Source organism: Colletes latitarsis, chromosome 11, assembly GCF_051014445.1.
Source record: "Colletes latitarsis isolate SP2378_abdomen chromosome 11, iyColLati1, whole genome shotgun sequence".
NCBI lineage: Eukaryota > Metazoa > Arthropoda > Insecta > Hymenoptera > Colletidae > Colletes > Colletes latitarsis.
Genome location: NC_135144.1, coordinates 21,230,251 through 21,257,296, shown reverse-complemented (window position 1 = coordinate 21,257,296; position 27,046 = coordinate 21,230,251). Strand labels below are relative to the sequence as shown.

The 27,046-nt window shown below is 38.9% G+C and overlaps 2 protein-coding genes across 5 annotated transcripts in view; one reads left to right on the top strand and one right to left on the bottom strand.

Annotated features, from left to right (window-relative positions):
• Nucleotides 1-3,998: 3,998 nt before the first annotated feature.
• Nucleotides 3,999-27,046, top strand: part of Dnalig3 (DNA ligase 3) — a 58,231-nt gene continuing 35,183 nt past the window's right edge. For all 4 annotated transcript variants that reach the window (XM_076776385.1, XM_076776384.1, XM_076776383.1 and 1 more), the window contains exon 1: nucleotides 3,999-4,138. The gene's annotated coding sequence lies outside the window, so the exon portion shown is untranslated. The remainder of the gene's footprint in view (nucleotides 4,139-27,046) is intronic.
• LOC143347349 (uncharacterized) overlaps nucleotides 4,831-27,046 on the bottom strand; it is a 28,661-nt gene continuing 6,445 nt past the window's right edge. Inside the window, exons 2-4 of the mRNA XM_076776408.1 lie at nucleotides 12,985-13,160; nucleotides 12,651-12,873; nucleotides 4,831-8,072 (exon numbers count right to left, since the gene is read on the bottom strand). Of these exons, the coding sequence (XP_076632523.1) occupies nucleotides 8,008-8,072; nucleotides 12,651-12,873; nucleotides 12,985-13,140 (444 nt within the window). The 5' untranslated portion in view covers nucleotides 13,141-13,160 and the 3' untranslated portion in view covers nucleotides 4,831-8,007. The remainder of the gene's footprint in view (nucleotides 8,073-12,650; nucleotides 12,874-12,984; nucleotides 13,161-27,046) is intronic.

The following is a 27,046-nucleotide window of genomic DNA, read 5'->3' as shown; positions in this document are numbered from 1 at the left end:
CTGTGTCACGAACTGAAATATCAACCTCGGGGTAAAAGCGATGGTTACTCAGCGCACTCTGCGGTTAAGGGCAACGACTCTGGGAACCATTTTGGATGTACCAATTGTAGAAAACTTATTATACGCTTTAATTACGCCTCATCTGTGCTTTAATTGTGAATCTGTCAAATCAATCGCTCTAAGAACAGTTTTCAATTGGTTTCTTAATTGTCCGGTCGAACGACGAGACAGCTCTTATTAGCGATCAGTGACCCGTGGCATAAGCTTGGCGATTGGTAACCAACGATCCATGACATGAGCACAGTCGCCTTAAATAGACTTATACCAGATAATACACGTCAATTTCAATGTAACGATTTTCGAAGAAGGTAACTGCAATATTGGTTAATTGTTAAAAATATTTTCCTTGCATTTAAGTCCTATTCAAGTATCAAAGGCAAAAACAGGAGTGAGACACAAATATAGTAACCTAATCATCACCATTCAGCTTAATACTATGGATCGTTTGTCATTATTTAATCTATAGATTTCGCAAAATATTATCCAAGTTTAATACATCGGTGTTTTTACGTTTATTTCGCTTAGGATATCTTTGACATGTATTTTGAACTTCCGGTCACCTAACTTATCGGTAGTGGACAAGTGGCGACATCGACAGTGCATCTCTGTACCACAGACGAGGTATACGAGTAGACCATTTACCTTATGGACTTTTGTGGCCCAATCTGACTGCCATACCGACCTGAAAATTCGGAGGTGATTTTAGCGTCCTCTTCTCATGGATGGCGGTCAGTTGAGAAACTATTCACTGAATTAGTATTGATAGGCAAATAGCTGTAGTGTTTGCGTAAATACATGTGAGTTGGCTATGTAGGAATTGAAATTTATTTCTAAATCTGTTGGTAACTGTTGGTAATGTTGCAAATGACACGAAAATGGTAATGGGGTTTCGAGACCCCATAAAAATGAGTCGAAAAAATAGATTGGATACCTCGTCTCTGACAATACTCAAGAATCTTTGATGAATCAATGAGAATCAAAACTAGCCTAGCGAAGAAGCTCTATATTTATGATGACAAACGAAAGTGCAACTAATGTAAGATGCACAACCAACGAAGAGAGTTGAAAGAGTTTTCAAAAGAATTTGTCTTCAAATAAAAATAACTTGCCTAACATAATGGTTAACCAAACACCTGTCTAACTATAAATCTAAATTCGTTTATTATATCAAGAAACAATTCTAAATTCGCAGCCATTAGCTCGGTGTCGCCCACGAAGAATAACTTTTCTATCGTGGGTGACACCGATTACCAGGTCTCACCACGAGGAGGTTGCTGCGAGTGGAGACCCGAAGGGAGATAGATGGAATCAAAGTTCCATCGATCTCCCTTTTACATTCTTACAAGCTAGATTACTAAACTAGAGAGATAGAAGGAAGCAATGTTCCTTCGATCTTCTAGTTTAGTTGTACCAAGTAATTATTTCGTTTGAAAAGGGATGAAGGTAAATCGTGGGAGACGCGACGCGACGCGATACGACGCGATGCACCATGCAATAGTGCAAGGAACGAAATACGCGACACCCGAACCGAGTAACTGGTCAAAAGGGTCAGCTCCGTTGCCTCTTGGCAAGTCCGATCGAAGGGGAAGGGAATCGACGCACCCGACACAGAGGTTCCCCATTTCTCCCACGCATCCTGTTGGGAGCCAACTGGACCCAACTCGGGATGTCTGACAGAGAGAGGGAGCGTGTGTCGGGGCTACCGCAGACAGGAACAGTCCCTGATCCCCTCTGCGGCCGAAATACTCTTTCCCTTGGATCGTCTCGCCAGAGGACGGCAACTGACCCTTCGGACGAGCTAAACGGCCGATCACTTGCTTTCTACATGGAAGCAGTGGTGATCGGAACGAAAAACGAGGGAACGGGTGAACGAGAAGCTAGTTGGTAAAGAATTACTTGGCATATACGCAGACGCATACATGGGAGTAAATGTACCAAGCAATTATTTTGTTTAAAAAGGGGTGAAGCTAAATTGTGGGAGACGCGACGCGACGCGACGCGATGCTGTACCGTACAGCAGATCTTCGGATGGAAGCATGTTTCAAGAAACGAAAGATCGAGAGAACGAGAAGCTAAGTTAATAATTGCTTGGTATCGCGGCCTTAAAACTAAATTTACCCTAAGGGCCTTAGAGATAAAAATCCCTCGATGTCCTTGCGTTGTCGTCCCACGATGTCCCGCGATGTCCAACGATGGCCTGTAAGTAAGCTGAAACAAACTAAAAAAGGCATTTACGATTAGTTACACAATGAAATATAATAAATTGGCAAACACGAAGCCCTGAAATAAAATAAATGTCGTCCCACGATGGCCTGTAAGTAAGCTGAAACTAAAAACTTTTGCATTTGCGATTAGTGAACACAACATATTCAATAAGCCAACGTTTAAGCAAGAATAAAATAGAGGAACAAACACATTGGCAAGCAAGGAGCCAGAAGTAAAATATGTGAGAAGACCAGACAAATGAAAACGAGGCAGAACGATAGATTCAAGCCCAGTAGACATTTGAATGTCGAAAAAGAAGTAAGAAATTGGAGATTGAGATATCACTCGCCACTGTGTCGATAGTGGTCAGTGAAACAGATGTTACATCGGACAAACCAAACAAGGAACCAGTAGTAAAATATGGAACGGGACCAGAGAAGTAAAAGCAAGATGTAACCCCACATTCAAGCCCAACAGACGCTTGAAGGTCGAAAAAGAAATTAGACAGGGGAGATTCAGAACTCACTCACTACTGGTCACTACTGGTCACTAATGGTCAGTATTGGTCACTAGAGTTGACCAGTGCTTGCCCAGTGGTCAGTAGTGGTGAGTAAAGGTGGAGCGCAGAGTCACGAGGTTCCGTCACGTCCGCCAGCCTAGAACAGAAAGAGAGCCTCAGGCAGGAGAGTTCAAGGGGTGGGGAAGATCGTCCTTGGCGAGTTCACCAATCAATTAACGGTTAACCGTGCCTTTGACCGAAAAATGAATATTCTACGCAAAATGGTATTAAAAATAATTATTTATACAACCCACGCTATCGAACATTATTTCAACTATTGTCTGATGTTAATTAATAATTATTGCAAACAATAGGTATGAAAATATGGACAAATTCGAGGAGACTGAAAGTTTCTTTGAATTTCTGTCGAGAACCAAGGTCGTACATCACGTATTCATTTCTTCGACCTTCTGTCCTTTATACGATTCTTTCTTTCGTATAAGTTTTCATTTTTCATTTCTTATCAGTAAATTATACAGGATTCTAACGAAGATACGTAAACTACGTCACTAAAATCGCAAAATAATATGAATTATCCAATGATGGACCGTACAGCTTTCACTCCGTTAAATAATAAAATTACTGTAATTACATTTTCTGTCTCACTTCTTCTCGTGTTCATTTCTAAATCTGTTGGTAACGTTGCGAGTGACACGGTCTCTCGTATACCTCGTCTGTGTCTGTACCACAGGTATATACCTCGTCTGCGGTAGTATAGTGTATCGATTAGAGATGGCGTGAATTGCTACTTTACTTTCAGCAGTCGATAATTCAATTCGAATAACACTCTGTGCAATGAAATGTCTAACAAACTCTCGTCGAATATTCTCGCTCTATCGTATACTTAATCGTGGTTTATATTCCGTCAATAGTATGGTTTGGACTTCGTAGTGTACTATTTAAATCGCAAGCAGTACAAATAGGAGTTCTCACCGTCTTTGTATTCAAATCTTTCCACTATCAGCGCTTCCGGTTTCTTCTAATCTCTATCGATAAAGTTGGACGTTGCACGAAAATGATAATATAATAGAATTTACGAGTTCCGGAATTGTGTGACACAAAATTCCATTGGATGTCAAGCCTATTCATCTTTCTTTTCCGCAGTAACCTTTTCCGTTCGAGGCGATCGATAAGTTTAGTATCCTGTTCGAACGTATCGTCAGTAGAGACGCCGCGATTGTTCTGCTCGGAATGCCTGTGTTACTCGCGTTTTTAAAACCGTGTTTTTATCCAGTTTTTACTTGTTTTTACTTAACCTGTGCACCGTGAGTGAACGTGAGTTGGGGACTTTCGAAGAAGCTCGGAGAACCGTTGGTAAAATTTTTGTTACGAATATGATTTCGCGACTCGAGTAGCAGTTTGAGGTTATGTCGACTGACGTGTGCTAAATCTAGTTGTTTTCACGCGTGATCGTTTCCCAGGACTCGATGGCAGATTAAATAAATTATCGAGACACGACGTTCGATGTTGTAAAGTTGTGCAATTCTATACACGACACGTGATTGTAATTTCGTACTGTGTCCTGCGTTTGTTCACGTGACTGAGCACATGGATTTTCAGCCAGCGTTGCGCGCGCTTTGCTTGGCATTTCGAATCGTTTTGAATTTTGTTTATTTCGTGTTTGTTTATTCATTTTTTATTAAACACGGGATTTCGTGTAACTTCGCCCGGGAAAAATAGAATCAGGAAAGAGGCCGCCTGCTAACAGTTCGAATTTAGAGATTCCGATTTTCACGTAATTTATTTTCAGAGATTCTCGAGATCCTGTTAACAGAAGTTATGCGCATATACTGTAATTTATGGTTACACGTTTTATTGTTGCCGTCGTTGTGTTACATCGTCGTTACGAATCGTGAATGATGCAGAGATATTGTATCTCGTCCTTTTGAAGACTTCGCGTCAGAAAACCAAGAGGAACGCCATTTTCTCGTGTCGTCGGGAGTTGGGGTGACATGTTTCTTTCAGCGAAATTTCGGTTCTACGGGTAAATAAGTCATGATAAGGTATGACGTGCACGTAGAATGTATTTAAATTATAAACAATGGAAAATAAGGTATCCGTAGAAAAACAATAATACTCTGATCGCGTACAAAGCTTACAAAGTATCAGTTAATAGTTTTTGGAGTAAACGTCGACAAACTAGCGGGACTAAATAAATAATGTGGGCGCATAAAAAGTCTATACAAACGCGTTTACACGTTTCTTCTTACGAAACGATTATAAATAATTCGTCGAAGGGTGCGGGCGGCCTCTCTTTGCCTGTCTAATCTTCCTGAAATTACAATTCTCGGATTAAGTCGCCGCACATTTTTGGAAATAATTCTCAGAGGAACATCGTCGAAGAAAAATAGTTGTATCGCATCTCGTTCGTTGCTAATCGACAATTCCGTTTATTCATTCTGCTTCTTCGCATAATATCCTTCTCGCGAATAGAAGACACCAAGATGCATGCAAATTAATATTTTTACGCTACAAGTGCATACGTTTCGTTTCTACCCTTTTATTTTTTTTTTCGCGTTACACCGATTGTTTCCTCTTTTATGTAGTTTTATCGTTTTTCCTTGTTTCTCCTTATCGTGTTTAAAGACAGTTTCGAGAATATCGGAGCCTCGGCCCTTGCACCCTTCTCACTTAAAGCTAACGAATAAATACCTATCCGCCATTTTGATTTCTCGTCAAATGGCACGTCGAGGACACTTCACTCGTTAAACGTTTCTTTTTCTGTGCTTCGACTTCGATTCCTATTATTTTTTTTTTCTTTTTTTTTTTTGAAAAGGTTAGCTACTTTTGATTAGATCTGATTATCTAATTCTTATTTGGTTGAATAACCTGTACAGGGTCTAGTTCCATTCGGTTATTTTACAATTATTCGAACATTATTATCTCTGATTTGGTCGCGATTGCAGTGCCCTCGATCGTTGGATGAAATTATTATACTGCAGAATACTACAAGCGTTCGTTCTTCGCTCTCGTCGTTCCATCTTTTGTGTTTCGACGGTCGGGACTAGGGATGCTCGATTCTGAATCGATTTTCTAGAAAATCGATCTTCTTTCAGGCGTCTATCGATTTTTTCGATCGATAGTTCAGCCTCTCGAATAGCATAAATTTTGTTCCTCTTTTTTCTTATTAAATTTTACGTAAATTTAATTAATTCTTCTTGCAATAAAAACGAGTGATCTCGTTGTAGCTTCCACATTTTTCTGATTGGACATTCCCATAAAAATGATCGAATCGTAGGGTTATCTAGTAGTTGCGGGGAACGACCCTTCCAACAAAACAATTATAAATCTTACTATTTTTAACTTCTCTACCATCGAATGACTAATAAACAGCGATTAATTTACCACTAAATTTTTGGTTAATTTTTTTCCTTCGTAACGTCCCTTAAATATTAATAAGCAGATCTAACTTAAAGGTATCAGAGTATGTGTCAAATATAGTTTTATGCTTCACCCGGCGAGAAGAAAACAACCATTGCCGTGAATGGTCGAATTCGATTTTTTCGTCAGTTACAATACTGTGATAATGAAAATGCGGCCTTTCGTTCTATTAAAATGCCGATCGTCTTGAAATTTCGAAAACTGTTATCTTGAGAGCAAGATTTTGTTTACAATAATACTTGTCCCTTCGAAACAAAAATAATATCTCCCTGAGACACTTTTTTGTATCGTGAAGAGCAATGAAAAAATATTCACGGTCGCCGCAATAAATGGCACCATATATGTATAATTCGTCCAGCTAGACGATATACATTCGGGTAAACAAATTCACGCGAATCGTGACAAGACCAAAATTCCGGGGCACCGTGCCCCGAATACATCTAGACTTTAATAAAAGTTATACTAGTTACCATTTGTATCTAATAATTACAATTTTCTAGCGAAAATGTCACTAAAACGTATATATAAAAATGAAAATACAATAACGATCTACCATTGGGCAAAAACACGTGGTCTTGTTTACCCGAGCTTTTTCTTCTATCTGGATAAAATATAGTCGATGAAAAGGATGTTTCGAATTGATTTTGCATTACTCGATTTTTTAGCGAATCGATTCCAGCCATCTCGATTCGAAATCGACTCCAGAATCGATTTTTTCTACACAAAAATCGAACATTCCTGGTCGTGGCGCGCCCGAGCCAGTCGGGACGCGCCATCTCGTCTTCGAGTGAGCGAACTACGCACGGAAGCTTCGGAAAATGTTCGTCACAGTCACAGTGCGGAATTGGAGAGGGCGACGCGAGTCTGGTTAGTTTCATTCCTCGTGGCGCGGAATTCTGTGCTCGATCGCTCGAATGTTCCCGATCGATTTCGAGGTGGAGAGCTTGGCAGATTTCACTGATCCATAATTCACATAAAGTTCTGATAGACAACTAGATCATCTAGATAATTTCTAGGAAATTATCTAGAGCCTTGATGCGATTCCAGCAAGGACTTGAAACTCTAATTACTTTGGTGTCGGTGATTTTTCGATTAAAGTGTCCTTAACCTCTTGAAGAGTTTCTATTAATTATAATAAGCATAGCAACATAGTAATAAGATTTCGTGCTCGTTTTGTACAAACAATTCTTAACAAACCAATGTAATATTTTAATACTTCTGAGACTAATGACTTTTTGATTGTTTTGGGAAATGAATAGAAATTATAAAAGAATAAGAATTCGTCGAAACAATTGCCAAACGATTGCGATACAGAGAGGAGCGAAAAACCACCGACACCGAAGTTATTATTCAATTGTATGATTCAAATTGTAATTTTTATTGAGCAAATAACGAATCAAAGTTATCTTTCATTCCGTTGTTCGGAATTCTTTACCTAAAATTTTGCCCATCTCTGACCGCCTCGATGGATCGTCGAAGTGCGTGGGAAGTTTCGAGAGATGGAGCTTTCGAATACCGTTCAGATTTCGAATAATTTGCTCGATAGAGTCGCATGAAAATTCGCAAAGATGTTTCGGAGATTGTGTTCGTCGGTGGTTGAATAGTTGGTTACGCCTGATCTAAGATGTCGCTGCACCGCTGCGTCGTGACGTCATCTCCGAGGTTTCTTGTGGTACTGTCTTCCCGCTTTTTGTGCTGCGCGCGCAGATTTCGGTTGTTTTTCGCGGCAGAGGGTGCACCGCGCAAGAGGCTCGACCATTCTCGACGTGGCCGCTGTCCGTGAATGATCTATTTACCGGTTTTTATTTGTGCAACTGCCGCTTGCGTCCCATGTTGCAGATCTTGAAGTGGCACAGGGTCACGGCATCTGTCGAATGCAACACACAATTGTTAAACAACATTGGCAAACCATTCTCAAATGTTGTTTATTAACGTAATACATTTAACACGTTGATTCCCGTATTAGTAGTTATTTTGTAGCATTTTTAACGATAGCAATGTTATTTACTGAAGTTTGGTCACCGGTAACCATTAAAACAGTTGACGAGTTAACCTCTGAAAGACGATACAAGCGTCAGCCGAATTCTTAGTCTTTATTAAACGTTTCTCTTTTGATTGTATACATTCCACGTACTTTACACATTTTTACTACTTTTTCATGCGATTATAACGATGATTGATAATCACAACAAATTTTCAAAACGTTCTAATAATTTACTTAATATGGTAGGCAATATTTTAAGTTACGTTATATCTATTTTAAACATTCCACCTGTTCTAACAATTAACACATTGGCTACCATATCAGTTCTCAACTTCCACTCAGTTTACATTGCGAAAAATAGGAATATTCATAAGTTCATTGACGTTCTTGATATTTTGTAACATCCCCAACGACAGTAGTGTTATTTAACAGTTTAAAAATATTAGGGTCCATTCGTTGAGAGTATTTTAAAAGGACAATACAGATTTTTTAAGACGGGGACAGTGGGAATTCGTCTGGCGCCGTTCTTAATGAGTTAGCGTCAATCGCCTCGATCTCGAGAATCGATCGCGCGCCACATTGTCTTCCAGCGATAGAATCGACGGCTCTGGCGTCACGCGAATCAAAAGTCAATTGGCGTAATCGATTAGTTTACCGACTCCTCAATGCTCGGTCGTTTCTCGATCGTTCCACGCAAATTCTCGACTACCCGTCCCAAACGAAATTCGCGATTACTAATAACCGTTACAGTATTCACAAATGACTGAAATTATTTGTTCGAATTAACTGGGAGCCCAGTTTTGTACATGACCTTAACTCAACGCGCGAAAGAATTTTAATTAAAATTAATTTTAAAACGTAAAAGATGTTTCTATGCGCCGGTCACCGGTGACCACCACGGATCTTATCGACATAATGGGATTGGCAAAGTCTCCGAGCAACAAAGAACTCGAGGTTAGGCTCGTTCGATTAAGATGCAATTTCCGCGACCGGAATAGACTCGGATTTGGCGTTTTCTCCGTTCAGAGATTCGTTATCATGCCAGGCACGCGCGCCTTCGGGAACGTTCTATACTTAATCGCGAACGAACGGACGAGGAAACGTGGTAGCTTTCGAAATTTCGTCAGACGAACGCAAACTGCCGGACAAGTTGATTCCTCGTTCGCTCGAAATCGCGACGATGCTTGACGACTTCGAATCCCGGATTCGAGTCTGTCCGCGTGCCAACGTGGGCGGGGCTAATCCGACGTAAGTCGTCGACAAAGAAAATTCTAACTGGTAATATTGCTCTTACAAAAGCCGGGGACGATTAACTCTTTTATCGCGGGGAGTGTGCACCATAGTAATAATCGCGACTGGAACTGATGATTGCCTTTAAACGAGGGAAGGTAACGATTTTTGTCTTCGAACGGAGTTTAATGTACTATTTAATTTTGTTTAAAATTTTAACATAACAAGACCGGATCTTTACTCGTTAGATTTGCATTTGGATTTAAAATAAAATTAAAAAAGAACAAAATGGAGGAATTGTGAACTCATATTGGTTTCTGTGTTCCTTTTAAGTGGAGGTTGATTTTTCTGCATGCATGCAATAGATTTGAAGGGTCACTTGCAGTTTGGATTTGCATTTGTATTTCGAATAAGATTAAAGAGGAATAAAATGGAGGAGCTTGTGAACTCATATTGATATCTATGTTCCTTTTAAGTTGAGGTTGATTTTTCTTTCTCCATGCAATATAATTGAAGGTGTATTTGCTGTTTGGATTTGCAATTGTATTTCGAATACAAATAGAAAAGAACAAAATAGAGCTTGTGAACCCATCTTGGTATCTGTGTTCCTTTTAAGTTGAGGTTGATTTTTCTTTCCCCATGCAATATAATTGAAGGGTCACTTGTAGTTTGGATTTGCATTTGAATTTCAAATAAAATTAAAAAAGAACAAAATAGAGGAACTTGTGAACCCATCTTGGTATCTGTGTTCCTTTTAAGTTGAGGTTGATTTTTCTTTCTCCATGCAATATAATTGAAGGTGTATTTGCTGTTTGGATTTGCAATTGTATTTCGAATACAAATAGAAAAGAACAAAATAGAGCTTGTGAACTCATCTTGGTATCTGTGTTCCTTTTAAGTTGAGGTTGATTTTTCTGCATGCATGCAATACAATTGAAGGGTCACTTACAGTTTGGATTTGCATTTGAATTTCAAATACAAATAGAAAAGAACAAGATAGAGGAGCTTGTGAACTCATCTTGGTATCTGTGTTCCTTTTAAGTTGAGGTTGATTTTTCTTTCTCCATGCAATATAATTGAAGGTGTATTTGCTGTTTGGATTTGCAATTGTATTTCGAATACAAATAGAAAAGAACAAAATAGAGCTTGTGAACCCATCTTGGTATCTGTGTTCCTTTTAAAATGAGGTTGATTTTTCTTTCTCCATGCAATATAATTGAAGGTGTATTTGCTGTTTGGATTTGCAATTGTATTTCGAATACAAATAGAAAAGAACAAAATAGAGCTTGTGAACTCATCTTGGTATCTGTGTTCCTTTTAAGTTGAGGTTGATTTTTCTGCATGCATGCAATACAATTGAAGGGTCGCTTACAGTTTGGATTTGCATTTGAATTTCAAATACAAATAGAAAAGAACAAAATAGAGGAGCTTGTGAACTCATCTTGGTATCTGTGTTCCTTTTAAGTTGAGATTGATTTTTCTTTCTCCATGCAATATATTTAAAGGGGCACTTGCAGTTTGGATTTGCATTTGTATTTCGAATAAGATTAAAAAAGAACAAAATAGAGGAGCTTGTGAACCCATCTTGGTATCTGTGTTCCTTTTAAATGGAGGTTGATTTTTCTGCATGCATGCAATACAATTGTCGGGGAACTTGCAGTTTGGATTTGCATTTGAATTTCAAATAAAATTAAAAAAGAACAAAATGGAGAAGCTCGCGAACCCATTTTGGTATCCATATCGCGTTTAAGCCGTGGTTGATCTCTATTTCTCTATGCAATACAATTGTCGGGGAACTTGCAGTTTGGATTTGCATTTGAATTTCAAATAAAACTAAAAAAGAACAAAATGGAGAAGCTCGCGTACCCATTTTGATATCCATATCGCGTTTAAGCCGTGGTTGATCTCTATTTCTCTATGCAATACAATTGTCGGGGAACTTGCAGTTTGGATTTGCATTTGAATTTCAAATAAAACTAAAAAAGAACAAAATGGAGGAGCTCGCGAACCCATGTTGGTATCCATATCGCGTTTAAGCCGTGGTTGATCTCTATTTCTCTATGCAATACAATTGTCGGGGAACTTGCAGTTTGGATTTGCATTTGAATTTCAAATAAAACTAAAAAAGAACAAAATGGAGAAGCTCGCGAACCCATTTTGATATCCATATCGCGTTTAAGCCGTGGTTGATCTCTATTTCTCTATGCAATACAATTGTCGGGGAACTTGCAGTTTGGATTTGCATTTGAATTTCAAATAAAACTAAAAAAGAACAAAATGGAGGAGCTCGCGAACCCATGTTGGTATCCATATCGCGTTTAAGCCGTGGTTGATCTCTATTTCTCTATGCAATACAATTGTCGGGGAACTTGCAGTTTGGATTTGCATTTGAATTTCAAATAAAACTAAAAAAGAACAAAATGGAGAAGCTCGCGTACCCATTTTGATATCCATATCGCGTTTAAGCCGTGGTTGATCTCTATTTCTCTATGCAATACAATTGTCGGGGAACTTGCAGTTTGGATTTGCATTTGAATTTCAAATAAAACTAAAAAAGAACAAAATGGAGGAGCTCGCGAACCCATGTTGGTATCCATATCGCGTTTAAGCCGTGGTTGATCTCTATTTCTCTATGCAATACAATTGTCGGGGAACTTGCAGTTTGGATTTGCATTTGAATTTCAAATAAAACTAAAAAAGAACAAAATGGAGAAGCTCGCGAACCCATTTTGATATCCATATCGCGTTTAAGCCGTGGTTGATCTCTATTTCTCTATGCAATACAATTGTCGGGGAACTTGCAGTTTGGATTTGCATTTGAATTTCAAATAAAACTAAAAAAGAACAAAATGGAGGAGCTCGCGAACCCATGTTGGTATCCATATCGCGTTTAAGCCGTGGTTGATCTCTATTTCTCTATGCAATACAATTGTCGGGGAACTTGCAGTTTGGATTTGCATTTGAATTTCAAATAAAATTAAAAGAGAACAAAATGGAGAAGCTCGCGAACCCATTTTGGTATCCATATCGCGTTTAAGCCGTGGTTGATCTCTATTTCTCTATGCAATACAATTGTCGGGGAACTTGCAGTTTGGATTTGCATTTGAATTTCAAATAAAACTAAAAAAGAACAAAATGGAGGAGCTCGCGAACCCATTTTGGTATCCATATCGCGTTTAAGCCGAGGTCGATCTCTATTTCTCTATGCAATATGGTCGATGGGTCACTCACAGTTTAGGGTGGTCCGTTTCTCAGAACGCCGCGGTTGGCTGACCATCGCGTTGGGCGTCGGAAGTTCCTCGACAGAGTAGTCGCCAGGGGGGAGTCGCGACTTGACCTTCGCCCTGGTTTCCAGTACCGATTGAATAATCATCTGCTCCTCTTCGAGTTCCTTCCCCCTCTCCAACGTGTCCTTCCTCGCCTGGATCACGTGCTTCAGTCTGTTCCACAGGATCTGCGGTAACGCCATTGACGTTATATATATTTCTTTAAAGATATCAAATTGAATAGAAATATATCCTTTTTTTCTTAAATATGAAACAGAGTGGGGGAGTCGTGGACTTACGTAGTTATCGGTGTTGAAACTGTCGTCGGTGTCGAGCAGCTCCGACGGAATCGGTTCCGGTTCTCCGGCTACGAGGACGTTGTCGCTGTAGAAGCAGGACAACAACAGTGCCAGCAGACACAATCCCGTCCGTTTTGCGCTGGACCTTCCCGTCATTCCCTCGATCCTCGTTGTCGCTGAAAATTTCGTCGACAATAACGTTAACGGGACTCCATTAGACACTTGAAGACCTAACGATTTTTTAATGTTTCGTAGATAGAGTTGTTGGATGACCAACACGACCAAACACCACTCCGTCACATCGCAAACATTACTCATCCAATCATCCTAGTCACGATTCCTGATCCTTACTCATCCTGAACTCGTCCCTACCTCTACCTATTTCCAGCAATAGCATATAAACGCCTGCAATACCGAAAAACAGACCAGGAAGAGTTCAGTATTCAGTCGACCTAACATCTGCGCGAGTTCCCTTCTTAAATAAAGCGTTGTCAATTTTATTGGAATCCAACAGAGTTTATAAAATTAATCCATCGGTGTTGGTTTCCATAGTTACAAGATCGAGTATGTCTTACTCTTTTTATTTCATAAACTTCCTGTTGTGAAACTCCGATCCAGACAATGATCTTAACACTACTAGAACTACCAAAGCGATAAAAATGATCCATTAGTAGTTTCCAATAAAAATTGTACTGGATTTCTGAAAATTTATCGTAATTCTTCGAAAGAAAGTGAATGAACGCTTATTTCCATTGCGTTATACATTTATTCAGGCACAATTGTCGGTAGTTTCAACGTTAATCCCTTCCCGTACTTTAACGAGTCTGACTCGCGATGGAGATTTTGACCCAAACATAAATATCACGAGCCAGGCTCGCGAATAGCAAATGACAACCGTGATTGAGCTTTAGTTCCTATCAGTACGCCACAAGAGTTGGCCACGAGTCTTATAATCTCTGTTACAAAGCAGTTCAGCATCAGTCTGGTCGATTTCGTCGAGTGTTAATTACCATCCATCTTGCAAGTTCGAGCCCACAAGCTCCTGGCTACGGTAATTCGGTAAACACCAACTTATCCCCGAAACGCAAGATGAATCGGAGTCGGTATTATTACATCGCGGGGTCAGAAATGGATCTCTTCCCTATTTGACGCTCGTCCATCATTCGTTCGAGTCGGCTGTGCGCGCTTGGAATCGAAATATCTCGGAAATTATACGACCGGTGTTGCCAGAAAATCACGGCGAAACTCGTGATCGACTCGATCAAACGCGGGGGAGGGCGAAATGCTCGAAGAAAAATGAGAACTGCTGAATGAACGAACCGGATTCGGGGAAAGATTTATTGGCCCGGGATAACGGTATCTCTTGAGAACATAAAACGTATCAGCGGACGATAGAACGGTGACAGCGACAGCACGGAGTCGAGAAAGTAATCACTTAACGATTACACCGATAATTTTTCTAGGGGCCACAGTGATTTATCGTGCAACAAGTCGACCGCGAACTTGTTCCATCTGACAAACATCATCCGTCTAACCAATTTTAAAGAAAAATTGTAGAATATTTCGGAGGTGAGAGGGTCTGGAATTTAAATTAAATATACATAGGGCGACAGAAGCATTTTTTTCCTCGCAAATGCGTAGGATTTTGGGGATGAGTGTGTTCACAAAAAATTATTGTAATTACCCCCTGCAAACGAAAATAATTTTTCCAAAACGATTTGAAAAAATTTTTGATCGTCGAAAAATTTCATACATAGTCGAATTTTTTTCTCGAAACTGCGTAGGATTTCGGGGGTATGTCTATTGACCAAAAATTATTGTAATTGTCCCCTACAAGCGAAAATAATTTTTCCAAAACGATTTGAAAAAATTTTTGATCGTCGAAAAATTTCATACCTAGTCGAATTTTTTTCTCGAAACTGCGTAGGATTTCGGGGATATGTCTATTGACCAAAGTTATTGTAATTGTCTCCTACAAGCAAAAATAATTTTTCCAAAACGATTTGAAAAAATTTTTGATCGTCGAAAACTTTCATACCTAGTCGAATTTTTTTCTCGAAAGTGTGTAGGAATTCGGGGATATGTCTATTGACTAAAAATTATTGTAATTGTCCCCTACAAACGAAAATAATTTTTCCAAAACGATTTGAAATTTTTAAATTTTGTCGAAAAATTTCATACCTTTTCGAATTTTTTTCTCGAAACTGCGTAGGATTTCGGGGATATGTCTATTGACCAAAAATTATTGTAATTGACCCCTGCAAGCGAAAATAATTTTTCCAAAATGATTTGAAAAAATTTTTGATCGTCGAAAAATTTCATACCTAGTCGAATTTTTTTCTCGAAACTGCGTGGGATTTCGGGGGTATGTCTATTGACCAAAAATTATTGTAATTGACCCCTGCAAACGAAAATAATTTTTCCAAAACGATTTGAAAAAATTTTTGATCGTCAAAAAGTTTCATACCTAGTCGAATTTTTTTCTCGAAAGTGTGTAGGATTTCGGGGGTATGTCTATTGACCAAAAATTATTGTAATTGACCCCTGCAAACGAAAATAATTTTTCCAAAACGATTTGAAAAAATTTTTGATCGTCGAAAAATTTCATACCTAGTTGAATTTTTTTCTCGAAAGTGTGTAGGAATTCGGGGATATGTCTATTGACCAAAAATTATTGTAATTGTCCCCTACAAACGAAAATAATTTTTCCAAAACGATTTGAAAAAATTTTTGATCGTCGAAAAATTTCATACCTAGTCGAATTTTTTTCTCGAAAGTGTGTAGGAATTCGGGGATATGTCTATTGACCAAAAATTATTGTAATTGTCTCCTACAAGCAAAAATAATTTTTCCAAAACGATTTGAAAAAATTTTTGATCGTCGAAAAATTTCATACCTAGTCGAATTTTTTTCTCGAAAGTGTGTAGGAATTCGGGGGTATGTCTATTGACCAAAAATGATTATAATTGACCCTTGCAACTAAAAATAATTTTTTTAGAACGATTTGAAATTTTATATTTTCTCCGAATTTCTGCATCTGCCCCCTGTCGATTTTTCTTAAAAGTTCGTTTCTCATTCGTAATAAATTTGTTTGACGGTCTACGGAAATGTTGTTTAATACTTTTACAACGCTAGAATCCGAATTTTCAGGTCGGTATGGCAGTTAAACTGGACCACGAAAGTCCATAAGGTGTAAGGTCTACTCGTATACGTCGACTCTGATTTTACGACCGTAATTTGTAATAATTATATACTTAAACCTAATCCAAAATTCGACTAACATTCGTTACAAGATCTTTCGAATAATTTCTTCGTGTTAGCGTCATTTAGAAAGGCGATTTTTCGAGTCGAAGAACGTCGATTTGTCTCGCAGGATCGACGCATCCTGATCGTTTCTCGCTTTTCTTTTCTCCCCTTCTGTTTCCTAGCCAGCCGTGAATATCGTCGTCGATAACCCACGCCACGATCCTCTTAACAATCGGTCGTTATCGCGCCTCGACGTATCCTTAACGCCTCGTCGATCGTCTTCGTTTGAACATTAACGCCGCAGGGCTTTCTCGACGCCCGACGTTTGCTTTCGCGTTAAGTTCGGATCTGATTTCCCTCTGTCGTTTGCCGTGCTTTTTATCTTCTTAAGAGCTCGTCGATCGGAAACCAGATGGAATCTTCGTGGCAAGAACACAGAAACGGATCCGTGCAAACACCGACGGACGTTTAATTTTACGCTGGACGATCGCGAGACGAGAAATCACTTGGACCCTGAAGAACTTTGACTTTTCAACTTGTTGCGTTTCCGCAATCTCGAGGATGTCGCGTTCAACGCGACAAAACGGGACGGAATCACTTATTCTATCGTTTTCAATTTATTTATTTACCTATTATACGCGTAATAAACGATTTAGCGTACAATGGAGGAGATATTTCTTTAGTTGAGAGCAATTTGAAACTCGGCAGCGATGAAAATTTCGAATTTTCGCGCTATAAAGGCCCCAAACGTTCGTTGGTACTTGAAACCGACCGTTCGCCGTGTCAAACGGGACGGAACCACTTATTCTTTCGCTTTTAATTAATTTATTTATCTATTATACGCGTAAAAGACGGTTTAGCGTACGATGGAGGAGATATTTCTTTAGTCGAGAACAATTTCAAACTCGACAGCGATGAAAATGTCGAATTTTCGCGCGATAAAGGCCCCAAACGTTCGTTGTTACTTCAAACCGACCGTTCGCCGCGTCAAACCGAGACGGAACCACTTATTCTGTTGTTTTCAATTTATTTATTTATCTATTATACGCGTAAAAGACGGTTTAGCGTACGATGGAGGAGATATTTCTTTGGTCGAGAGCAATTTCAAACTCGACAGCGATGAAAATTTCGAATTTTCGCGCGATAAAGGCCCCAAACGTTCGTTGTTACTTGAAACCGACTGTTCGCCGCTTCAAACCGGGACGGAACCACCTATTCTGTCGCTTTTAATTTATTTATTTATCTATTATACGCGTAAAAGACGGTTTAGCGTACGATGGAGGAGATATTTCTTTGGTCGAGAGCAATTTCAAACTCGACAGCGATGAAAATTTCGAATTTTCGCGCTATAAAGGCCCCAAACGTTCGTTGTTACTTGAAACCGACTGTTCGCCGCGCTCTATCGTCGGTGGAAATGTTAGGCAACGCGGAGGCCGAATGAACAGGAAGGAAATCGGTTCTCTTTCGCCGACGCCTACCCTAAGCTCGTGATTGTTCAAAGCATAACTTGGGCGTTTCTCGATTATGCTCTGGCTTGCCACGACTGTTTGCATCTGCTCGCGGAATTCTGACGTATTATTCGCGTTTATTAGTCCCTTTAGGGGCTCGGAGTTCACGGAAACCGAACGAATTTTGTGGCCTAATTGATCCTCGTCTTTGAATCCGTTTCACCTTATTATAGAATATTCTTACATTATTTATTTTACGACTGCAACTTCCTAGCTATTATTTCAACAAAATTTTTCTACTTTTCCTTTGCCAGCTGCCTCGAAGCACTATTCAATGGAGACCAATCGTAGATTATAAAATAATTTTCGTCTACCCCAAAATTAAAAAAAAAAAAAATATGAACTTTTATTTATTTTATTTATCTTATTTTTATCTTCCATCGGTATTTTTGATTGTATTCTAGTTTTCTAGCGTTCGCAAGCAAATTGTATCGTATTATACGATTTATAGATAGACCCATTAATTTATAATATTTTTCGTTTAAAAATGCAGATATAAGATATAATACCGAACAAAAATCTGACTTTTTCCGATATTTCGTGATTCAAATCACTTTCGTAACAAATCTGAAACAGATTTCTCGCGTTGCTGCCGCGTTGGATAATAATGGCGGCCCGATAAATATCCTCGATGGTCCTGTTTCCTTTTTTCTCCGATGCCTCGCGGCGTTCACGGTCGAAATTACCAGTCGCGAAGCGGGAAAGTATCGCGTAGAAAAGAAAAAAGAAGTTTCACGGAGAAAAGAAGGTCCATTTCCGCGTGCACGCATCGGGGCAAACGTTAACGCGCGGCGAACCAGCCTATTTACTCGTCGAACAATAAGCCTCGATCGCTTTTTTCATATTCTGCCATTTGCAACGAAAAATTGCCTGCTAATGCGCAATTGTTCGAGCTGCCCTTTTATCTGGCGGACTCTGATCGACCAATACCCACCCTCGATCGCGTCGATCAACCGTCCCGTTAATTCCGCGACGCGGAATCCGATGGGTTCCTTGCGTTTCATCCGGAATTTCGACGATTCTTTCCATTTCCCGTTATTATTTCTACTTTTTCTTATTCGACGATTTTTTTTACGATATAAAATCAAATTTTTCTTTTTTTTGCATTCTCTTAAGGGATGTAGTCTCAAAAATATATGTGCAGAAGCATATCACTGATATTTAAACGCGTTTTTTTTTTAAACTATATCTTATCTTTTAAACCATCGTTTTAACTCCTTTGGTACAAATAAATGCACCATAATTGTTGGTTTATCTAGCGTTAAAAACTTGTGATAGATGTACGGAATAAAGGGGTACAACGGAGGAATAAATTAGAGAGAAAAATTTTGTTCAGTCTTGAAGTTTGTCCTAGTGGTTATTCGAAATTTGTGTGTTCGATTTGAGTGGTTGTTTTTATATTTCACTTTGGGGATTAATTTCTCCAGTAAATTTTATTTTTATTTTCCGTTTACAAAGTGATCGTTCGAGAAGTTTGCGGAAAGTTTCCGACCAATTATGGCATTGTTCCCTGCAACGTTCGCGAGCAACAAGTCGCATTGCGTCTCCGAGCAAGGGAAGGAGCCAATTTCGATGATCGATAGGGGGTGAGGGTTTGGAATATCTATGATTTCATTGCAAGCATGCTTTGTTGATTTCTCCGAGTCTACTTGAGAGTTTCAGTGTAGAACTTCACGGAACAGTGGAGAAGTATTGGAAGATAATATGTACTCCCGTAGAGTGGGGGTGGATTAACTTGTGCTGTTTCATAGTTAACCACTCTAAGAGATGGAGAAAATTTCCCATGCTCGATGTTCGAAATAATATTTACGTAATTAAGAAGCATCGGAAGTTTGTGAGGAATTTGCAGTCTTTTACAAACTAAATATTATTTGATATTGTGTAAAATTTCGATCACACTTGAAGACATGAACATTTTCACAAACTTTATGCAAAATATTGGGGGTTGGAACTGCTAGACAGGAAACAAACGTCGAGTCTGATTTTTATAGAAATTATAGAATTTTACACATTTTGTAAAATGTGCTGGGAATATGGATATCTAATAAATGAAACGAAATTAGTATTTTTAATAACTAGTCTGTGGATCTCTGTGCAAATGCATATTTTTATTAATAGAATTATGAAATTGGAGTTTTGTAGAGGGTTTCAATTTTGTCATGCAATCTTAGATTTCAAAATTGATACCATTTTCGTAATTAACGTCCCAAAAAACCACCTTAACGACACCCCTACCGATATTTTAGCAACGATTTTCTTTCAACGACTTTCACCCCTCCAAGGGTAGAATTTTTTAAAATGCTGAAACAGGTGTTCGATTAATTATATCAAAGAACATTAAGACCAAGTTTGAAGCAAATCTGACCACAAATAAATGAGAAAACCCCCATAAAAATGGTCCAATTTTCAAACAGCCATAACTCCTACAATTGTGAATATATTTCAATAAAACTTTTTTCTGAAGTAGAGCTCATGGGTATCTACAAAAAAGTATTAGGCAACTTTTCTGTAAACCGTCAAACAAAATTACTAAAATTCAAAAACTACTTTTTAAGAAAAATCGACAGGGGTAGGTGCCTAAATTTTTCGACGAAAAAAAAAAATTTCAAATCATTCTGGAAAAATTATTTTCAGCTGCAGGGATCAATTACAATCATTTTTGGTCAACAGACATACCCCCGAAATCCTACCCGCTTTCTAGAAAAAAATTCGAGAAGGTGTGAAATTTTTCGACGGAAAAAAAAAATTTCAAATCGTTTTGGAAAAAATATTTTCGGTTGCGGGGGTCAATTACAATCATTTTAGGTCAATAGACGCTCTGTACTGCCACTAATTTTGACCGAAACGCCGATGTAAGAAGTTGCGTAATTTCTTATTAAAAAAAATACCAAAGAGAACCCAAAAAAAACGCGTTTTGCCGTGTTAGACCCCCTTGAGGGTTAAAATCGAAGGTGGACTAAGATCGACAGGTTTCGTAGGTTCCAGAATTAGCCGGATGACTCGACTTCCACGCCAGTTTCGAGTCCCTTCCAGTTCCGCGACGAAATCGCGACGATTCCTCTCGCTGGGGGTCGCGGTTCACGGCTGCCGTCGCGCGGAAAATTACGTCGATCCGCGGTACGCGGTAAACAAGACGATTAACGATCGATCCCCGGTGCGAGTGACGCGCGACGTTTTATTGTTTCATCTCCAGCAATAAACGAAACGGGTACGAAGTCGCACGCGTCGCGACGTATCGTGAAAAAAGAAAAAATCGCTATCGTCGAGTAGTTTGACGCGAGCGTGAAATTTTCCTCCGTGAAACGACGCGGGAAAATGGTCGAGTGTTTGGGTCCGTGTTGGCCTACCTTGCTCGATTTTTAGACGCTCGATCCTCTGACGGGGGGCGGGGGGCGAGAATTAGTCCGTGATATCTGATGCAGTTCCCGCGGTGGCTCGAACGCGGTTAATCACTGGTAATCTTTTGTTTTGTTCGATCGACGAACGTAGCGGACTTTTTGGCGGGACCGTGCGTGCTCGAAGAGTGAGCAGTGAGGGCTGTTGCACCCTCTATTATACCCTGAGCCGGAATCCGCCGCCACCCGCCGCCTGGCCGCACCACCTACCACCTGTAGGTTCGAGCTGTGGCACGAGGATTCCAACGCGAACGACGTCTACGTGCACACTTTTCGGTGTTCGCGTTCCTCTTGTTTCTTCCGTTTACACCGAGATCTACGGTCCTAACGATCGCGGTCCGAAGTCACCCCTCCACGGGTTATTTTATACTTACTTACTACGTTCAACCCCTTAACGCTCATATTTTTCGGGTTAACCAAGAATGATCAGTTTTCTTTATTGGATTCGTTTCTAAAAATGCGGTTTTTGTTACTTACAATATTGTGTCCAACGTATAATTTGAAAGAAAATAAATATTATCATCCCTTAAACCATTAGATTAAACAAGTATCGTTTTTCAAAGCAGTCAGACTCGAGTATGAACATTAAGGGGTTAATCTATCTCACCCTTCAAAATTAGATAGAATTATTTTTGTATAGGTTGACTTATTTAATTCGACCACATCAAATAGTTTGCTAACTTTTCGGAATGAAAAATTAACTCTTTCCCTCTAAAATTAACTGAAATTATTTTTGTATTGGTTGACTCATTTATTTTGATCGCTTCAAATTACTTCTATAACAATGACAAATAAATGCAACGATCAGTTTTTATACGTTTTTTACACTTTGAAATATTTCATTCCGTATTTCGGAACAATAGTGTATCCTTCTTTCGTAAATCGATATTTTTATGCGAATAAAAAAGAAATACCCTCGATTTTCATTAAATTTTGTAGGTTTTCAAAGCAGCCGAAGATAAAGGATACGTTTTTTTTTTACCGACGGTAATTCGAGTTTTAAGGGTGCAACTACCCTCCCGAAGGGGGTCGTGAAAGTTGCGGGGGAGTACAAAAAAAGAACATAAAATCTATTATTGTCCATAACTGTGACTTGTAAACGTCGTTTAATCATTATTGACGTACAATACATATACAGGGTGTTTCAGATCTCAAACGACAAAAAATGTTTTACAGGGTGTTCGGCCACCCCTGGGGAAAATTTTAATGGGAGATTCTAGAGGCCAAAATAAGACGAAAATCAAGAATATCAATTTCCTGACTGAGGCTTCGTTAAAAAGTTATTAAAAAATTAAATTAAAAAATTTCAAATCGTTCTGAAAAATTATTTTTAATTGTGGGGCTCAATTACAATCGTTTTAGGTTAATAGACATACCCCTGAAATCCTACCCACTTTCGAGAAAAAAATTCGAGAAGGTGTGAAATTTTTCGACGGAAAAAAAAAATTTCAAATCGTTCTGGAAAAATTATTTTCAGTTGTGGGGGTCAATTACAATCATGTTAGGTCAATAGACATACCCCCGAAATCCTACGCACTTTCGAGAAAAAAATTCGCGTAGGTGTTGAAATTTTTCGACGAAATTAAAAACTTTCAAATCGCTTTAAAAAAATTATTTTTGGTTGCAGAGGTCAGTTACAATCATTTTTGGTGAATAGACATACCCTCTAAATCCTACCCAATTTCTAGAAAAAAATTTAGTACTGACGGAATTTGAAACGTTAATAACTTTTTAACGAAGCTTCAATCAACAAATTGGTATTCTTGTTTTTCGTCCTATTTTGACGTCTAGAATCTCCCATTAAAATTTTTCCCAGGGATGGCCGAACATTCTGTATAAACTTTTTTCAAGAATCTGAGAACAGTTTGAAGTAGTAGAGGAACAACGATGGTCAGACGGGCGACGAATTATCGTTGATTTCCACTAGCATTCCACTAAAACAATTAATCCTTTGTTGTCTAAATGATTGATGAAAGTGTACTAAAAAATCACTTTATATAATTTTTTAAATTTAATATACCGTGAATTAAATTCAAACGAGCAGAGCTTGAAATTTAGAAACGAATCTAAAATTTTGTGTTCGTCAATCGTGAATAAATTTGCCTAACTCGGGATGCTAATGGTCACCGGTGGTTCGATCAATTGTATGAATATAAAGGGCGACGTCGTGTTATTGTTATCTTAACGATTTCTGTTCCGCCGCGACCGGACGAGGGTTGAAACGATCACCCACATCCAGGCGTTCGAATGATCATTTTGACGCCGTTTCGTTTCAATCAATTTGCACGCCCAAAAAGAGAGACTCGTGATTTATCTTCGGCGCTGTTCGTTTTTTCGATGCCTGAAAAATGACTACAACCTGTCGTTATCCAGGCTGAGACTACTTGTTGAATATTTCTGTTCTCGAATTTAATTCGAATTTTAAATAGCAGTTTTCGTCGCTAAATCCTCATTGAGAAATTTCCGGTGTAAAAAATAAATTTAAATGCCAACAACCAACTGTACGTTTCCCAAATATGCAAATTTTCACGAAGTCGTGGATTTGATATAAAATTAAAAACATTTTATTTGTTAGACAGAGTTTAATACTCGCGGTTTTGGCGCTGTGCGTCTATTGGTGCGTCACGTGCCCGCTCTAGTGGCAAGAGCCAATCACGCGTTTCTTCTCGTTTCCCCTGTACGCGTCCTTCCTAACCTCTCCGTGCCAGAACCATGTGCAGTGTACACGCGTCGCGTCGTGATACGTTCAAATCTATATTTCTCTCGTTAATAAATACTATACTAATTGTTCCTGTGTTCTAGTGTTTATTTAAAATAGATCTAGCGCCGTATAACATTATTCGTGTTGTAATCGAAATTAGTAATTAAGGGTTAGGAGAACTATGAAAAGTTTTTGTTTATCCAAGGAGTGAGCAGGTGGTTGTTTGAGAAACACTGTCTCGGCGAGGCAGAGTTATCGGAAAAACGTCTTCGAGGCCACTATCTGTTCCAAGGTTACTATCACGTCAATGGTTACTATCTCCTCGGGGTCACTGGCTTTCCTTCGAGCAAGAATTGCGGGAGACGCTTTAGCGATCGTTGTTACAGCGACAAAACGCAAGGATCCGTTCCTCCGTCATAAATCCTGCGTCCTTATTTTCAACGTCAAATACTAAAGTGCTCCCAAGAGGTTATAAATTAATTTGACAAGGAATTGGCATACACTCGCGTTTGGGGGCTTCTTAGAGTTACGTTTAATATGTTTTATAATTTCTTTTTCCAAGTTTTATATGAGTCTACTCGTATTTACTTTTTCACTGTAATATTGGGAACGATTCTACGGAGTTCCCTTTTATTACAAAATTCAAAAATTGTCTAATTTCATTCTAGGCTCTAACCAAACAATTTTTATTTCGAGAACTTTTATGTGTCTTCTGTAATTTAAGAGCTACATAACCACGAATAAGATGAACGATTTCTCTCTCTCTCGAAGAAATGCAGCCCAGTTTATGTTGTAAGGTAATCGATCCCTGCAATATCGGTAACTGCGATACCGACTTGGTATGGAAGGATCTAGAAGTAGAACGAAGTATCGTTTCGATCCTTCCAGAGCGTGAGAGAGTAAGCACATGTAGAAACACTGACAAGTGAGTTGAATGAAATATATATTAGTTTATTGTTAAGCGTAGTACAGTTTATATTTCTCTAACACCGAATAGACAGACTGTGGTTTCTTTATTTCTCTTTATTATTTACCCTAAATGGAAGAACCGTTGAATAAAATGTACAACAGTTTGTTAGGTTAGCTCGATAATAATTTACAGTACAATTTATTAGATGCTTTTTGCAAGAGTAAAATTGTAAAAAAGTCTAAATTCTCGTCTGCCATTGTTTATCGGTATCCCGATACGCGTCGACGTCGATGCTCGGCCAATGAGGGCGTTAATTAGTAATAACAGCCGGAGCTCAATTAAACGTTTCCTCCTATCGCCGCGATTCTCTTCTTCTCGCGCCACTCCGTGGATCGCACGCCCGGCAAAATGGCGGCCCATAAGGCCTCTTTATTTTTCACGATCCCGGAGATGCTTAATCGTTCCCATCTGACCTCGACGAATCGAGTACAGATTAAGTCCGGCACCGTTCGAAATATTTATAATTCGACCACACGGGAATATTGTTTTTTCGCTTATTCGAACACTAAAATATATTATTTTACTAATTATACTATATTCGCAAAAGAATACAATTCAGTTATTCGCATCAAATTACGTCGAATCAAAATTTGACTCGTCGAAAATGTAAGGTTACCAAATTCGAGATTCGCCTTGTATACAGAGTGTTCGGCCACCCCTGGGGAAAATTTTAATGGGGAATTCTAGAGGCCAAAATAAGACGAAAATCAAGAATACTAATTTGTTGATTGAGGCTTCGTTAAAAAGTTATTAACGTGTGAAATTCCATCCGTACTGAATTTTTTTCTCGAAAATGCGCAAAATTTCGGGGGTATGTCTATTCACCAAAAATGATTGTAATTGACCCCCGTAACCGAAAATAATTTTTCCAAAACTATTTAAAATTTTTTTTTTCCGTCGAAAAATTTCACACCCTCTCGAATTTTTTTCTAGAAAGTGGGTAGGATTTCGGGGGTATGTCTATTCACCAAAAATGATTGTAATTGACCTCCGTAACAAAAAATAATTTTTCCAGAACGATTTGAAATTTTTGAATTTAATTGTTAATAACTTTTTTACGAAGCCTCCATCAACAAATTGGTATTCTTGATTTTCGTCTTATTTTGGCCTCTAGAATCCCCCATTAAAATTTTTCCCAGGGGTGGCCGAACACCCTGTATATTCAAAGACTAAATGAAATTAAGATACATCAGTGTAGATTACAATTCTATTATGATGTGTCTCATAACATTTCGCTAGAATTACGATGATTGCTTCGATAACTGTCGAATTATCTTCTCCGCGCCCACTCTCGAAGTGGTATATGATGCAACCAATATAATATGTGTAAACTCGAATTCCTCCATTTTGGATTATCACCGTTGCATTCGACCAGCCTACGTCATGCATCCTATGTTAAAGCTCTTCGTAATAGTGTCGTTATCGATTAAGTGTTTGCCGTACCAGTTGTACAAACGAAGGTTCTAACTTGTTAATTGTTGCACGCTTTACCTGGAATTGTTATTGACGATGGACGTTTCCGACGGAACGCTCGGTACGGCTCGTTTCATTTAGCTAAAAGGCCTGCTTTTAGCATTTTTACGATTCTTCTATATTTGCATAAATTCTTTTTACCGAATATTTGTGTTTTTTCGGGATCAATAGCCAACGCTGAAGAGCTTGGAACTCGATGCTCGTTTCTTCGAACGTTTGCAAACCTGTTTCAAGTAGCTTAACCTTTTGTCGGTACGGAAATAGAGCTCGGACAAATCCGCTTCTAAATCCCATTCCCGTCTATGTCGTGTTTTTCGCTCTTTGACCCGCGAACGACCCATAAACCCTCCCCCTTTTCGCGCTAAATCTTGAAAGGCACAGTAGTCTCGCATTACGGCATTCCTGTTCGAAATTTACGCGGACAAATTTATTTTCTTTGACGTCTAAATAGATATCCGGACTAATTCTTTTCACAAAACACGCCGCGCTTTCGACGATTCTGAAATTATAACCATATTCGCGTTATTCTTTATTTTCTGCAAATTTGAAACGGGTATTTGATTTTTCAAATATTTTAGTACAAATAAAAAACTGTCCATGTATTTGCACCGTTCGACCAAAGCGGATATCACAGACGCGTGGCGATAGTTCCCGTGCTCGTCACCAGAGGGCTACGCTCTTGTGTGACTCTCTCGCAAGCGCTTAACTGACCCCTCACTGGAGCGTGAACGTGTTTGAGTGTTTCATCTTGAATTTCTCCGGTAACAGT